At 44.4% G+C, this 15,723-nt stretch overlaps 1 protein-coding gene and 1 pseudogene across 2 annotated transcripts in view; one reads left to right on the top strand and one right to left on the bottom strand.

Annotated features, from left to right (window-relative positions):
* The window catches only part of kirrel1b (kirre like nephrin family adhesion molecule 1b), a 124,006-nt gene extending 117,419 nt beyond the window's left edge, over positions 1-6,587 (top strand). For both annotated transcript variants that reach the window (XM_089008514.1, XM_089008513.1), the window contains exon 15: positions 92-6,587. In XM_089008514.1, the coding sequence (XP_088864640.1) occupies positions 92-685 (594 nt within the window). In that variant the 3' untranslated portion in view covers positions 686-6,587. The remainder of the gene's footprint in view (positions 1-91) is intronic.
* Positions 6,588-12,693: 6,106 nt separating this feature from the next.
* Positions 12,694-15,329, bottom strand: LOC148891691 (uncharacterized; annotated as a pseudogene).
* Between the last annotated feature and the right edge of the window lie 394 nt (positions 15,330-15,723).

Raw genomic sequence — 15,723 nt, 5'->3', positions numbered from 1 at the left:
GGAGGTTAGGTTTTGGGTGTTTGAAACACGGGGCAGGGCTTCAAGTCTTGAATTAGTTTCACGTGGTTGTTTCTTGTGTTTGGGATGTCAGGATCCGACAAATGGTTACTACAACGTGCGAGCGACCACCCACGACGAGGCTCGCCCTCAGTCCCGCGCCATCCACTACCAGGGAGACTTCAGCTCCCCCAACGCCAGCAGCGCAGCAGGCGGCGCCGCCGCTTCTACTGCCCCGACCTCTGCCTCCAGCGCCGCGGTCCCCCCCAGTGGAGTACCGGGCTCCCGGGCCGGTTGCTATGACCCGCGCCCCCCTTCCCGCATCTCGCACTCCACCTACGCTCAGTTTAGCACACTCTCTCGGGCGGCTGCCGCTGCTCAGCAAGCGGCATCTAATCCACCGGGGGACTACCCGGGAGACTACGGGCTTCTGGACGGCACTGCCCAACTGGCCTACAACAACTACGGGTACCCTTCGCAGTACCATAGCTATCGCGTGGCCTTTGCACCGCCTGCGGAGGAGGGGCCGGCATACGAGATGTACCCCACAGGACCAGGGAGCGGACCTGAGCAACACAGCCCCAAAACGGAGCTGGGAAAGTATGACACAGCTACCCGCTTTTCATACTCGTCGCCCCCTTCTGACCACTCGCAGAGACACACGCAGAGGATGCAGACTCATGTGTGAAAGCCAAACCACATGCATTGGCGTTAGCAATATCTATGCCAATTGGCAATAACCGCAATCAAAAAAGAAGAGCACTTCTGACCGATCAGCCACCATTTTGGGGTTCCCAGAAACTGAAGTTATACCCCGTTGAAAATGTGTTTTATAATAACACCCGTCCGTGTTAGTGCCCCTCTCTCCAAAACAAACGGTTTTCCAATTAACTAATTCACTGCCAGACGATGTGCAAAAATGTGTTCACTCCAGTGCCAGGGTTTTTGTCATTTTCATTCAAATTGCAGGACCCACAGAATATTGAGTTTTAGGACTACGTAGACATTCAATGTAGCATAATAAACTTTACACTCTCTTATTTCATCAGATAAAAAAAAGAGATAATTCCTGAATTATATGGGTCTGGAGTTATAGGAGCTTGAAATGAGGGTGATTGTCCAAAATACAATGCAATACATACATAATTGTTTTTATAGCGCTTTAACAACAGCTGAAGATGGAACAAAGTGCTAACATGGAAAAAGGGAAAATGGTGCCTCCTCGTGGAAGGGAAAAAACATTGCCAGAGGTCTGACCAGCGCTTTATCGGCAGCCCCCGCAATAAAAACAAAAACCCGAACAAATTCGGGAATGACGCTCCACGTTACACTTTTCAAATCACGAATAAAACTGGGAATGAGTTAAAATGAAATTCAATAGGTATCATAGGACACATCTGAAGGACTAAAATCTGAAATGGAACAGGAAGTCATCCATTACATGTCGAATCGGCCATCTGCAACGGCTGCCAATGAGACTAAAACACCCCGTTTTTTGGCCAACATGATATTCAGCAAGCAGATCTGTCACCACAGGATATAATAGGGCCCACATCCAAAAATGTGCTTTTTAATGATTTCCAATTAGGAAGTAAGAAACTAGGAAGAAAAGAAAATATAGGCTCATTCTAGCCTATCCAAGTGTTGTCTTAACCAGTCAACAGAAATTTTGGTAGGCAAGTCTTATTATAACAGGACACAGGAAAATAATTGTCATCAATACCTCCAAAAATAAACAGGACGCCAGCCATTTTGGCCAAATTCTGGAGCTTTGATAAAGCTCGGCTACATGAACCTCAATTGAATAGCCAAATGCCAATTGGACAGGTGACTGTACCTGAGACCAGTTTTTCCCCAAACCATCCATTGTACATAAAAAAAAATATATATGAAAACTGAAATAAACAAGGGTGTCTTATCAGAATGTAAAATGTGGCCCTGTTGAATTGAACAAAATGTTTTCTGATGGTGTTTTGTACCCCGTGCCATCTAATGGAAAAACATTTAATGGTTTGAAATTAACAATGACAGTAAGAGGCAGAGTGGGTTAGCACGTCCGGCTCACAGTGCAGAGGTGCAGGATTCAATTCCGGCTCCTGCCTTTCTGTTTGGCGTTTGCTTGTTGTCACCGTGCCTGCGTGGGTTTTCTCCGGGTTTTCTCCCGCATTCCAAAAACATGCATGGCAAGTGGATGGCCCTTTTAGGATAAAGTGGATCAAAAATGGATGATGAATTTTACAGTAGTTAATGTCAGGGCATTCCAGCCGATGCAGTTAATGTACCTTCCTCACGCCTCACAATTTGGTGGCTAGTACAGTCAAATCTCGGTTTTTTTAACGTCTCGGTTCTTGACCAATTCGATTTTTGACCGAAAAGTTTGCGGTTGTTGTGCCGAAAATCTGTTCTCGACCAAACTAAGCACACCTGAATGCACCACTCGACTCGCATCCGCTTCATTATACGTCACTTCCAGTGGCGGTCCGTGCATTTCACACCTAGGCCTTCAGTGAAGTCCTGCTTAGTCCGACTTGAACAAATATCCCTCGTAATACCATAATTTATGACACAACGGTACGGTTGGAGATATCATTTACAAAAGCACACAGTACTGGGCATGGCATCACCTTAATCGTCTACAACACAGGCTATTTTCCGAAGCAATTACACATCAATAAATCTGCATCAGCAATTAGAACTTGTCACTATACGTGATACTGCAAACACTTAAAAATAAAAGGAAATTTAAAATCATTTGTCCACAAAGTTTTATGAAGTCCACCAAGAATATGCAATCTTTAACAAGAGTTTACGCTAAATTACAAAATGTCAGTTTAATATAAGAAAAACGACAAGATGTTCACAAAACTTTTTACTTGTTGAAAATAAAAGTAAACAAATCTTTTTCATTTGTTCTTGAGAATAGGCTTACCTACATGCGACAGCGAGTTGTCCTCTCCTTCAGCCATTGTGGGTTAAAAAAGCGAGTAGATATACTTGGTTTTTCTGCTAAAGTTTCCGGGTTTCCGGGCTGAGGGCTGAGGTAAAGTGAGTATCCAATCACAGGACGCGTACGTCATGTTCAACGCGAGGCCCTCTAGTTGGCCTTACTGTGCCAACTCGTGATCTGATTGGCTATCTCAACTGTATATCAACTACATGTGCCCGTTCTGTACAGCGCACTGACGCCCTCACTGTTGATTCTGAAGGCGTCGGTCAGATTTCATACAGCCTGGCGACACAAACTCGCTGAATTCTGATTGGATTAAAAACTCTGACCTAAAACTACACACTGAAAGGAGCATAACCAAATGGATATACAGTAAAGTCTCGTTATATCGATACTCAAGGGAGTCCGAAAAAATATCGATATAACCGGGACTATCGATATATCCGATCCTGCGCCGAACTGCATTAAACAAAAGCCGCCAAAAGAGGGCAGCCAAGCGCCATATAAGAAACGGAGCTGGCCATTAGCTCCCTTTTTTGTTCCCCCAATGTTGCCTCAAAATGGCACATATAATTCTTTAATGATTGTAAACATGTATGCTTTAATCTTCAGAACTACAGTGTATTTGAAACATATTCATAACTGGATGTGTAACAAGAAAGCATATTATCCGAATCTGAAGCCATTGTTTGGATTCACAAGCAATGCAAGACGTCTTGGCGTGAAGTCATTTTTATTTGCATTTGAATAAAAAGTGACATCGGCTGTCCTTTAATACACAGTATGGAATGTTAATAATTTTCAAAATCATCGCGCTTCAGCAGACAAAACAAGAAACATTGTTGCAAAAAACGATTGCATTCATATACAGTACAGTGGGCATGTACATAACACAACAGGGAATCTGCAACGCTTACATCTTACTGTATTATGTATACAATTTAAAAAAGTCATCAATCTTCTTCTGCTTCCCATTTTTACCTTTTAACACAAACACTTCAATCTCGTCTGCTACACACGAGCTAGCGTCTGAAAATGAAAATGGCTCTGCCACACGGGTGCTGGGCACGTAACCAAGTCACCTGACCAAGTCGACCAATGGCGCGACTGATGGCGTGACACGTAACCAAGACACGGGACCAAGTTGACCAATGGCGCGACCGATGGCGTGTCACGTGACAAAGTCACACGGCCAAGTCGACCAATAGCGCGACCGATGGCGGCTCATGTGACCAAGTCGACCAATGTCGCGACCGATGGCGGCTCACGTAACAAGACACGTGACCAAGTTGACCAATGGCGCGACGGATATATCGATGTAAACAACAAAAATGGCCGGCTGGGGATGAAAAGGAGCACCGTAATAACCGGATTATCGTAACAACCGGGTATCGTACTAAACGGTACTAATTATACATAAAAAGACTAGAAATGTGCAAGGGAAATGAAAATAATATCGTAATAAGCGGTACTATCGATATAACCGATATTGATATAACGAGACTTTACTGTAATATAACATCAAGAAAACAGTATGTAGAATAATTATATATCTATTTAGAAAAAATACTTTTTTTAATGAAATTGACTTTTATTATAATTATGATAATGATGTCTGATTATGTTAGGCCAGCAGAGAAAGCCTTGCTGGCCCTGACAGCCCACCACTGGTCACTTCCTTGTGTCGCATCTCATTGGGACCGACGCATTATCCTCGTGTACCGTTCCAATGTGAATGTGAGCAATGTTCAATCACGATTAAAAAAAACAGATGTTGATTACAATGGGAAATTTTTCGGTTTTCGAACAGGTTTCTGGAGCACATTATGGTTGAAAACCGAGGTTTGACTGCACATCTTCAATTTTGTGCCAGGGAAAGTCTAACATGTTTGTGAATTTGGCCTCAATAGGCATTCTGGCTTATTTGATTGCATTTCCATGGCGCATCGAGCCAATTGGGTGACCAAAATCACAGTGTGTTTTACAATTTGCGATGGAGATGGCTGTGTTGGGTCCTACAACGGTACAAATGCCCTCTTCTAACGATTTGGTAAAATACCAAGAAAAGGTTTATTCCAACCTTGCGGTGGCTGGTCGCCAAAATATAGCGCAAACGTTTTTAAAGCTCTCACTGTCTAACGTGGAAATCCACTTTGAACCTTTTGTCATGAGAAAAAGAAATGGGTATCTTGATTGGGGAATTCTTTCGTTATATGTGGACATTTTGTACAAAAACAAAATGACATAAATTTCCATGCACCGCAGCAACATGGCAGCTTGTTGAACAAACAAACTAGTCTCTTTTCCAGGAGTAGGTAGCAATGTGTCGCGCACATTTTCTACACTGATGACGCATTTCGATGTCGGCTTTTGAAGTCTGTTTGATGACTTTGAGTTTGTTTTAAAAAAAGAAAAAAAAACAACGCTGGATCCTCAAGTGTTAAAATGTGTTTGTTTCTCGTCATTTGCACAGTAGAATAGTTTTGTTTTCTCAATATTTATACTGAAACTGGAGGTGGATGGGGGAGCTGAAAAAAAAAGAACATTTATTGTATTTTTATGTTTAAAAAGACAAATGTGGACACTGTTGGATTTTTATAACTGAACATTTTCCCCATGGATGGACGATGTTTAGGCAGTAAAGAGAATACATGGATGTTGGTCGTCTTTTTTTTGGGTAGTGGTGTTTTTTTTGTGTGTGTTTTTTTTTAAGCAAAGCCACTCAGAACACCAGTCTTTTGTTACTGGAATGCCTTTTTTGATGATTAGACAGCAGGCTGGCTAGCGACGGTGGAGTCTTAACATATCAAGATGAGGCTGCAAAAGCTTCCGTGGAGCTCATTTCGCTGGTGTAAACCTGTCAGCAACATGCCAACAACATGTAAATGACACATAAACAACATGTCATATAATGATTCCTCAATGCAGCAAAACACAATGGTGGCATGTTCTTTTTTATGGTCTTAAATCTTTGCTGTATGTTCGTGACTGGCTTTTAGTGTTTATTGCTGGTGTCCCAGATATACTATACTATATTGATTTTTTATTTTATTTTTTTTGCTGAGCCTTACCCTAAAAAGTGCAGGTTGGCCAGTCAAAACTCACACAGAACAGCAGTCTGGTGTTAAATCAACTTGGGCATTTTTCATTTGTTTGAAGGTTTTGTGTATATTTTGTTCCTTTTCATGTCATGTTCTTTTTTCGAAGACAAAATCTTAGCATTTTAGGTTTGGGCATTAAATTAGGATTTCAAGACAGGAAGTTGGAGTTCCAAAATCAAATTATGGTTCCAAATTGGGGTTTCAAGCAAAAGAGATTCCATCCTGGGTTAGGTTTACAAAACTGATCGTTTCAATATTGGGTAAATGTTTCAAATTAGACTTCAAATTTGGCATTCAAGAAATGGTCAGTGGTCCAAAGTAGGGGCCCAAAGCATGGTTGTGATTTCCAATCATGGTTCCAGATTAGGGCTGAGGTTAAAAATAAGACTGCACGCTGGGTCCGAGAGGACATTAATTTCATCTGTGCTGTATGTGATGCATATTAGCATATTTGACAATAAAGCTGACTTTGACTTTGACCTTTGACAATACTGTACAAGATGATATGTAACTTCCAGTGGATTTTTCCCTGAAATGTCATATCTAAAATAAATAACAAATTATTTTTTGTTGTTTTTGTCTTGTTATTGTGTTTTCTTTTGTCACTTTAAGTTGTTGTGCATCATGTGGAACGGATACGTTTTTCAGCATTTTTGGCCATAACAATCATCAAGGAGGAGACTGTGCTGAGCGGGTGCGCCTTTCGGCAGCATGGATATGCCAGTACTGTTTTTGAATGGGAGGAATGTCGGAGCCATTCGACTGTCAACGCTGGACAGCTCTGGGGCCATTGTGCTTTTTTGCGCCTGTAATGGGCAGCATCTTCACAGCCCCGCTTTGTTCAGTGGAAGGTCGGTGCTGTTGGACAGTCTGCAGCTGGATGGATACATGGCTTGAGGAGCCCGCGATAAGAAGGAAGGAGCGTCAGCGCAGAGCGCCGATGCGTATGTGGAATTGAAGCTGATTTATGGGGGACAGGAGATGTGAGACAATCTCTTTTCGTCAATGGATGCTACAGCTGCGTGTTTGCTTTCAACATCTAGCTTGTTGTAGTCGACGTGCACATTCCACCATGATGTCCCTAATCCACTGGTGAAGAGACGCTTTGATCCTCTCCTCTTTCATCTGGAACTGCTTTATGTAACAAAGAGGGTACAGAAAGTGCTTAAGAATGAATGTCTCTCTGTGTCTTTGTGTTGTCATGTTATTTGTTATTTAGTTTTTTTTTTTGGTTCTTTTGACTTCAAGACGGCGCCGCAAGAGTGGCTGCCTTTACAGCAGCTCCTGTGTTTTGCTTTTCTACTTTCATTTCTTCCATAACTTTGCTGCTGTGAAATGTAAATTTCTCCACTGCGAGACTAATAAAGGCAAATGCAATCCAAATTAGACTTCAAATTTGGCATTCAAGAAATGGTCAGTGGTCCAAAGTAGGGGGCCAAAGCATGGTTGTGATTTCCAATCATGGTTACCCACCATGGAAAAGACGGTTGGAGGCCAAGATCAAGGTGGCTCGGAAAGATGTGAGTCAATTGACGGAGATCCAGAGAGGTGTGAATAAAAGGCCAATACCCAAGAGGTACATGCAGATAACCATACCTGAAGCACTCGAAACTGCCAAACAAAGGCTCCAGGCCTTGTCCAGTCGCCTAAAGAGGTACATGAAAGAGAATGAGGCCAGAAGAATAAACAGGCTGTTCGCAACACAACCTGCGAAAGTGTACGCTCAGTGGCAGGGTTCTAACAGCAGAGCAGACCCTCCAAGGCTGGAAACTGAAAGATACTGGAAAGGCATATGGGAGAAGGAGGTCTCACATAACAGCAGTGCACAATGGCTGGTGACTCTGAAAGAGGAGCACAGCAACCTCCCTGAACAGAACCCAGTTACCATCACAGCGGCAGATATACAAGGAAGAGTCTCAGGTATGAAAAACTGGACGGCACCAGGCCCGGATATGGTCCACACCTACTGGCTAAAGAAACTCACAGCTCTCCACGAGCGCCTAGCAGCACAAATGAACCAGTTTCTGATGGATGGGACTCACCCAGGATGGCTAACCGAAGGGCGAACAATCCTGATCATAAAGGATTCCTCAAAGGGTGCAGTTCCTTCCAACTATCGGCCAATAACCTGTCTCTCCACAACATGGAAGCTCATGTCAGGCATCATTGTGGCTAAGATAAGTGGACACATGGATCAATACATGAGCAAAGCACAGAAAGGCATTAGTAGAGATACTAGAGGTGCCAAACATCAGCTGCTGGTTGACAGAACAGTCGCTCAAGACTGCAGGTCCCGACATACCAACCTGTGCACAGCCTGGATTGATTACAAGAAAGCATATGACTCGATGCCACACACATGGATCACTGAATGCTTGGAGTTGTATAAGGTCAACAGGACCCTGAGAGCCTTCGTTGCAAACTCGATGAGGATGTGGAAAACCACACTTGACGCAAATGGCAAGCCACTAACGCAAGTGTCCATCAAATGTGGCATATACCAAGGTGATTCACTCTCCCCACTGCTGTTCTGCATAGGACTGAACCCCCTCAGCCAGATAATCGCCAAGACAGGCTATGGATACCGCCTCAGAAATGGAGCTACGATCAGTCACCTCCTCTACATGGATGACATAAAGCTGTATGCTAAGAGCGAAAGGGACATAGACTCCCTGATCCGCACAACCAGGATCTACAGCAGTGATATCGGAATGTCATTCGGGCTGGAGAAATGTAGTCGGATGGTGACTAAGAGGGGCAAGGTAGTTCACACTGAAGGGGTCTCACTCCCTGAAGGAACAATACCAGACATTTAAAACAGCTACAAGTACCTCGGTATACCACAGGCCAATGGCAACCTCGAACTAGCAACAAGGAAAGCGGCTACGACCAAATACCTCCAGCGGGTGAGGCAAGTCCTCAGAAGCCAGCTCAATGGCAAGAACAAGACCCAGGCAATAAACATCTATGCCCTGCCAGTGATCAGATACCCTGCAGGAATAATAAGGTGGCCAAAGGAAGAGATTCAGACCACGGATGTTAAGACCCGAAAACTCCTCACCATGCACGGAGGGTTCCATCGCAAGTCCAGCACCCTGAGACTGTACACAAGCCGTAAGGAAGGAGGCCGGGGACTAGTGAGTGTGAGAGCCACTGTCCAGGATGAAACATCCAAGCTCCATGAATACATCAAAGAGAAGGCTCCAACGGATGATGTACTCAGAGAATGTCTCAGACAATGGGGAACAGAGGATGAGGTGCTGGAAGACGGACAATCATGGGAGGAAAAGCCCCTACACGGGATGTACCACCGAACCATAACAGAAGTGGCTGATCTCAAGAAGTCCTATCAGTGGCTAGAGAGGGCTGGCCTAAAGGACAGCACAGAGGCACTCATCCTGGCTGCCCAAGAGCAGGCCCTGAACACCAGAGCCATAGAGGCAGGGATATACCACACCAGACAAGACCCAAGGTGTAGGTTGTGCAAAGAGGCACCTGAGACAATCCAACACATAACTGCAGGGTGTAAGATGCTGGCAGGGAAAGCCTACATGGAGCGCCATAACCAGGTGGCTGGCATAGTCTACCGAAACATCTGTGCGGAGTATGGACTGGAAACCCCAAGGTCAAAATAGGAAACACCTCCCAAGGTGGTGGAGAATGACCGAGCAAAGATCCTGTGGGACTTCCAGATACAGACCGACAAGATGGTAATGGCCAACCAACCAGATATCGTGGTCATAGATAAAGGGGAAAGGAAAGCCGTTGTCGTGGATGTAGCGGTCCCGAGTGATGGAAACATCAGAAAGAAGGAACATGAGAAAATCGAGAAATACCAAGGGCTCAGAGAGGAGCTGGAGAGAGCCTGGAAGGTAAAGGTGACAGTCGTGCCTGTGGTGGTCGGAGCACTCGGGGCAGTGACCCCCAAACTCGACGAGTGGTTGCAACAGATCCCGGGAACAACATCGGATATCTCGGTCCAGAAAAGCGCAGTGCTGGGAACAGCACGGATACTGCGCAGAACCCTCAAGCTTCCTGGCCTCTGGTAGAGGACCCGAGCTGAAATGGTGGACAGACACCACCCATGGTGGGTGAGACGAGGATTTTATATATATATACAGTAAAGTATATATACAGTAAAGTATATATACAGTAAAGTCTCGTTATATTCAAGGGAGTCCGAAAAAATATCGATATAACCAGGACTATCGATATATCCGACCCTGTTTGCATGTAATTTTCTCCGTGCGTGCATAGAAATAGTATCGATATAACCGATATCGATATAACGAGACTTTACTGTATATAGTAAAGTCTTGTTATATCGATATCGGTTATATCGATAGTACTGCTTATTACGATACTATTTCTATGAACGCAAGGAGAAAATTTACATGCCACAGGATAGGGTATATCGATAGTCCGGTTATATCAATATTTTTTCCGACTCCCGAGAATATCGATATAACGAGACTTTACTGTATATATTATAAGGGTTAAAAACGATTGTTTTGTCCTTATGTCAAATGTGTTATTTTTTCACACAATTCCAGAAAATAAAACTTTAAAACAAAAAAAAGCCATAATAATTGCAATCATAATAAGTAACTTCTTTTCCTTTCGGCTTTTCCCTTCAAGGGGTCGCCACAGCAAATCCGTGTCCTCCATCTTCCGAGGTTTGATCCGCATTTTTGTTTTGGCCAAGCTTTTACGTCGGATGCCCTTCCTGACGCAACCCTCTGTATTTATCCGGGCTTGGGACCGGGACAAGAAGACTGACTCAGTAAAAGGCTCCCAAACAAAAATGGTCATCGGCACAGCAACATTCAAAAAAGCAAATACTATACTCACCGTTTGGTGACAATGCTCTGATCTTCGTGTGAAATTGGCATCTCCCTTCATTACATCACAGACAGAACTTCAAAATCTTTTAAGAAGTCACAGTATATATATCTAAAGTATCATCTCTTTCCCTATATTGCATCCCGAAAAACATTATCTACATATTTCGCTTCCAACAGTGACCCAGCAAAAAGTGAAGTCTCTTTGGTGACACCGTTTGCACACCATCACCTGTGAAGTCTTTGTTCCATGTTGTATTTCCATAAATTTCATCAATCGATCGATAATCTCAATCAGGTAATTGAGTGTAATAAGAAACTATGATGAGAAAATGTTTATTTGTCTTGTCATTTTTTTTATCCTTATGTTGTTCGAAAAGATGAGAAGTGCAGCTACCATCTTTACTTAGCGCCACGTCGCTGATGTTCTCCTTTCTTCTTGCTCAGGAGTAATGTCGGAAATAACCTTCACAGCTCCACTTTTCCTTCCCTTCTCCATTTTTATTCCGCCATTCACATTTCTAGTGGTCGTCGGGTGTATTATGGCCCCTCTCATGCCTAGCACTGCACAAGATATATTATCATATTAGTGCAAAATGATGTCATGCAATTCAAGACGTTTGTCCTTCGCGCACCCTCTGAAGCGCCCCCCCCCCGACCCCCACCCCGCAAACTCAACCCCCCCCCCCCCTACACCCTCGCAGATGATGTCAGTCTGTTGTGTGGGAAGTGGAAGACCAGTCTCCCCCCCCCAAAAAAAAAAGTTCTCCGGGTGTGAGTGGGAGGCTGCTGCCATCTTGTGAGAAGACAGTGTATGAAAAAGCAAGTAGAAAATGAAATGGACGTAGAGTTTGATGTTTCTCTTTATTTTGTAAATTGGTAGTTGTCAAATCTCCCAAGGAAGTGACACGCAGAAGTATCCCAGAGCTTGGCGTGGAGTCGAGCAAGTCGTGCTGTGAAACTGAGCCTGACGCTGTGCGGGTCTCTGCGACTTGCATTTGTGTCTGTGTCTGAGTCTGATTCCGAATGAATCTTCTCTGACCCGCGACGGCTGCTTTTATAGCCATTTTCGGGCGTGGGAAAATGCGCACTTCAAAGACATCAAAGGGTTTCAAAGACATCAAATCCGCGGTGAGCACCTGTGACGCCACAGAGGATTCATACGCAATAGCGAAAGAATTACGAGCAGGATGGCATTTGAAGAGTCATCGTAAGAGTAGGGTGAACAGGAAAATACACCACGTGGGAGGCAGAATAGTTGCTAGCATGATATGGTAGCATACACTGTGTTTATTTGTAAGAAGAAAAACAACGTTTTTTTTCAAGGATCGAGAAGAGCCACCCAAAAAAAGATTATTAAGTCAGTGTCTTTTGTTCTGGTTGTTATTAAGAGAAACGGGTGCTCTCCATAGGAGCATTGAGGCAGGGAACTATATTGGCTCAAGAGACGAAAGAGTTGCTAACCGAAAAGTTACAAAAATAGCAAGTCTTCTTTTCCTCTACATAAACATACATAAACAGATAAATAAATAAATACCTGGCGTCTCTGGACACTAGTAGTTATTTCAAAACAAAACCGTCATTATCCGAAAAGGACAACAAAAATAACAAGTAATGCATTTTTTTTTTTTATTACTCTGGCCCCGTACAGAGATGAATTGTTACACCGTGACAAACCTTTTTGGTGAATAAAATCAGAGGAAATCTGATTTACTCATTTAGAATCTAGCTAATTTAGCATACACCGTAGTTATGCTTGTCATTTCTCTGGTGAAATTTTTTATTTTGTTCCGTTCTATGTCACTGTTCAAAAGTTGTCCTCAATTTCCAGGGCCACTTCCTCCAATTGAAGCCAGGGCCGTTCACTACAAAGTGTGACAACATGGCTGACGTTGGCCAAACCAGACACAACACAGCAATTGAGTGCATTGCGAGAGACGGCCATGTCACAGGCAATGAATCATGTGGCTGTGTGGGCATCATAGTACTCCCCCATGTTGGTGGCCGACACACCCGTATTGCCCCCGGCCATGAAGAGGCGCTCTTCTAGCACCTGGATCCTGAAGTTGCTGCGTTGACACTTCATGGAAGGTAAGAGCATCCAAGCGTCCGTGTTTGGGTCGTAGGCCTCTACGCTACAGAGGCACATATCACAGTCAAAACCACCAATCTTAAAGAGGAAGAAGAGGGTTAAAAGTCAGAGATCATACCTTAACCTGAACCTTAACCAGAAAAACAAAACCTGACCCTCCACCCTATTGATCACAAACTTGGGCCTCATAACAATTTATTTCTGTGATCAAACTGAACATGAACTTGCCATTTCTGGCATTGTTTCTAAATATAGTGCAGCTAACACTGTAGCATGCCGGCCTACGTGGATGAAGTGTTTGAAGTGAAAATGTTATTTCTTTGCCCATTTCATTTACATATGTGCACTTTATATGGCATTGTGTCCATCAAGAATGTATTCACCACCAGCAGCAGATGCACAAATAGTGTGAAGAAATAAAAACAATGTGGAACAATATCTGTGGGACTGACAAGCATACAACATAACCAGCTTACAAATTGCAACCGGGACCAAGCCAAAAAGGAGCAAGCAGGCTTGGGAAATTAGTGAAGTTGGCCTCTCTCCTGAGTTATTTACAGTTATTGAAATGTCAGTCTTCATTACATTTAGCAACCAAAGTACTAGCACAGTCACTGCATACCAAATTGAAGAATCAAACTTCTCTCCTCTTCCTGAAAAAAAAACATAGAAAACATTCTGGAGACCATTAAATTGGACTACATAGGTCTACGGGCCTGTGAGCTGCCCACTCCACTTCTGATGGCCACCTGACTTCAGTCTTTCAGAGAACATGATAGGGTATTTGTTTTTATTTACGGCCATTTCCTGTTTTCTCAGACGGCCACTTCTTGAAAAGATTCAGTCCATTTGATGTCTCAATTCTCTGAGGTATGATTTACCCCGCAAGGAAGATATTTGGTTGTACATCTTAAATGTTGAATATTAAAAATGGTTTTCCACAATATTTCTGACCACTTTATCTGCACCTTACACACCTTTAACACACCTCAGACCATAGGATAACCTTGTTGGTTAATCTTTGAAAACACAAGATGTTTTTCCATTGGACATTCTAAAAAATATATAAGATATCCTTATACCTGTGGATTCCAGGCCTTACACGATCATACCAGTCTGAAGACGGATGACCCAAACCTCTAGCATGCTAATCCAGTGAATTGCACGTACTGCATAAATGTGGTTGGCATATGCAATGACTCCAGTGCCACTGCGGCAGCAGCTCATTGAGACGATCATGGTCCACTGGTTGGTCTCTGGGCTCTAATACGCCGCCGTCCGCAATGGCTCATTTTTGTTAAAACCGGCGCATATGTAGACCGTAAAACCAAAATTGGGCTGACTTTTAAATTGGGGGCAGGGTAATACAGAAAATGATCTCCTTCTTAATGCAAATAAGTTATAACAGAGGAAAAACAACTATGGGAAAATGAAATATCATTCAATTCTAGATCTTTGATGTTAGTTTTTGCAGTGTACTGTAACGTCCGGTGCTTGTGAGTTGCGTGTTTGGGGGCTGGGCTAGTCAGAGAGAAGGGAGGACCCGACGAGTACTCTGCGAGAGAGCCTGGGTAGAATGACTGCGCATGAGTTGTGGTGGAACAATAAAAGCCTGACCAGCTGTGCCAGCGACTGTGCGCATCATTTATCATGCAGAGGGGCATTACATTGGTGTCAGAAGCTCCGGATTTACCTGTGGCACATCCAACTTTTGAGGAAAGATGTTCGGCGACGACGCTACTCGGCAGAAGGTAAAGGGGGAGAGGCCTTGACATGCGGAATTGACGTGTCGGAGTGAAGTGGCATGGAGCGTGGTCGTCTTTACACTGGTAATCCGCACCAGAATGGGCGTGAGCCCGCCATTACGACAAGTGCAGCCGTGCCACGAGTAGCGATGCGAGCATTAATGGTGGCGCCATTGGTCTCGCGTGGCCCTCCATAAAGGTGCCGAAATTCTCTGGGAAAGGAAGTTGGGAGGCATATTTGGCACAGTTCAAATTGGTGGCCGACGCATCGAACTGGCCGGACAAGGTGAAGGCGGTGCAGTTAGCGCTTTCACTGACTGAGGAGGCTATGCCGTGTCTGCTGCTACTGAGCCCTGGACAGAGACTTGATTACAGCGCGCTGGTGGGCGCTCTACAGCAACGCTTTGGGGAGTTCAATTTGAAAGACTCCTTGCGCTCAAGCAGCGTGATCGACATCTCGGTGAGCCACTATTTTGTCTTGCCCATGCGATCGAGAGCCTGGGTCGACGCGCATATGCTGGGATGCCAGAGGACGTCTGAGATGAACTGATTCATGACCAGTTCATCCAAGCTCTCAGAACGGATGAACTGCGGCTGCACGTCCATCTTGCCCACCTAGCAGCGCTCGGAGAAGCACTTGCCCTTGCGATAGAGAGGGAGATCACAGTCAAGGGAGTACCACAGACAACAGCTTGCCCCGATTCAGCGACCTCGTTGTCGAAAGGTGAGGCATGCCGGCCGGCGTGGGTGAAAGAGCTGATGTGTGCGTTGAATATCCGCCCACCACAACGGGAGGAAGGGAGTGGTCGACGTGCTCACCCTGCTGTCTGTTGGGGGTGTGGACGACCAGGTCATCTGTTGCTTTGCTCTGCGCTGCTCAAAGATGAAATGGCAAAGGGTTCCTGGAGGCCGGGCAGCGCAGTAGTAAACCGGGAACTGCAATGCACATGCGGAGCAATGACAGTGGGTTGGACAGACATGGGGGACCCCAGTCATGTCC

This window comes from Hippocampus bargibanti, linkage group LG11 (genome assembly GCF_051943395.1).
Source record: "Hippocampus bargibanti isolate YZ-2025 linkage group LG11, ASM5194339v1, whole genome shotgun sequence".
In the NCBI taxonomy this organism is placed as follows: domain Eukaryota; kingdom Metazoa; phylum Chordata; class Actinopteri; order Syngnathiformes; family Syngnathidae; genus Hippocampus; species Hippocampus bargibanti.
The sequence above is the reverse complement of the archived record's forward strand: the minus strand, read 5'-3'. Positions and strand labels throughout refer to the sequence as shown.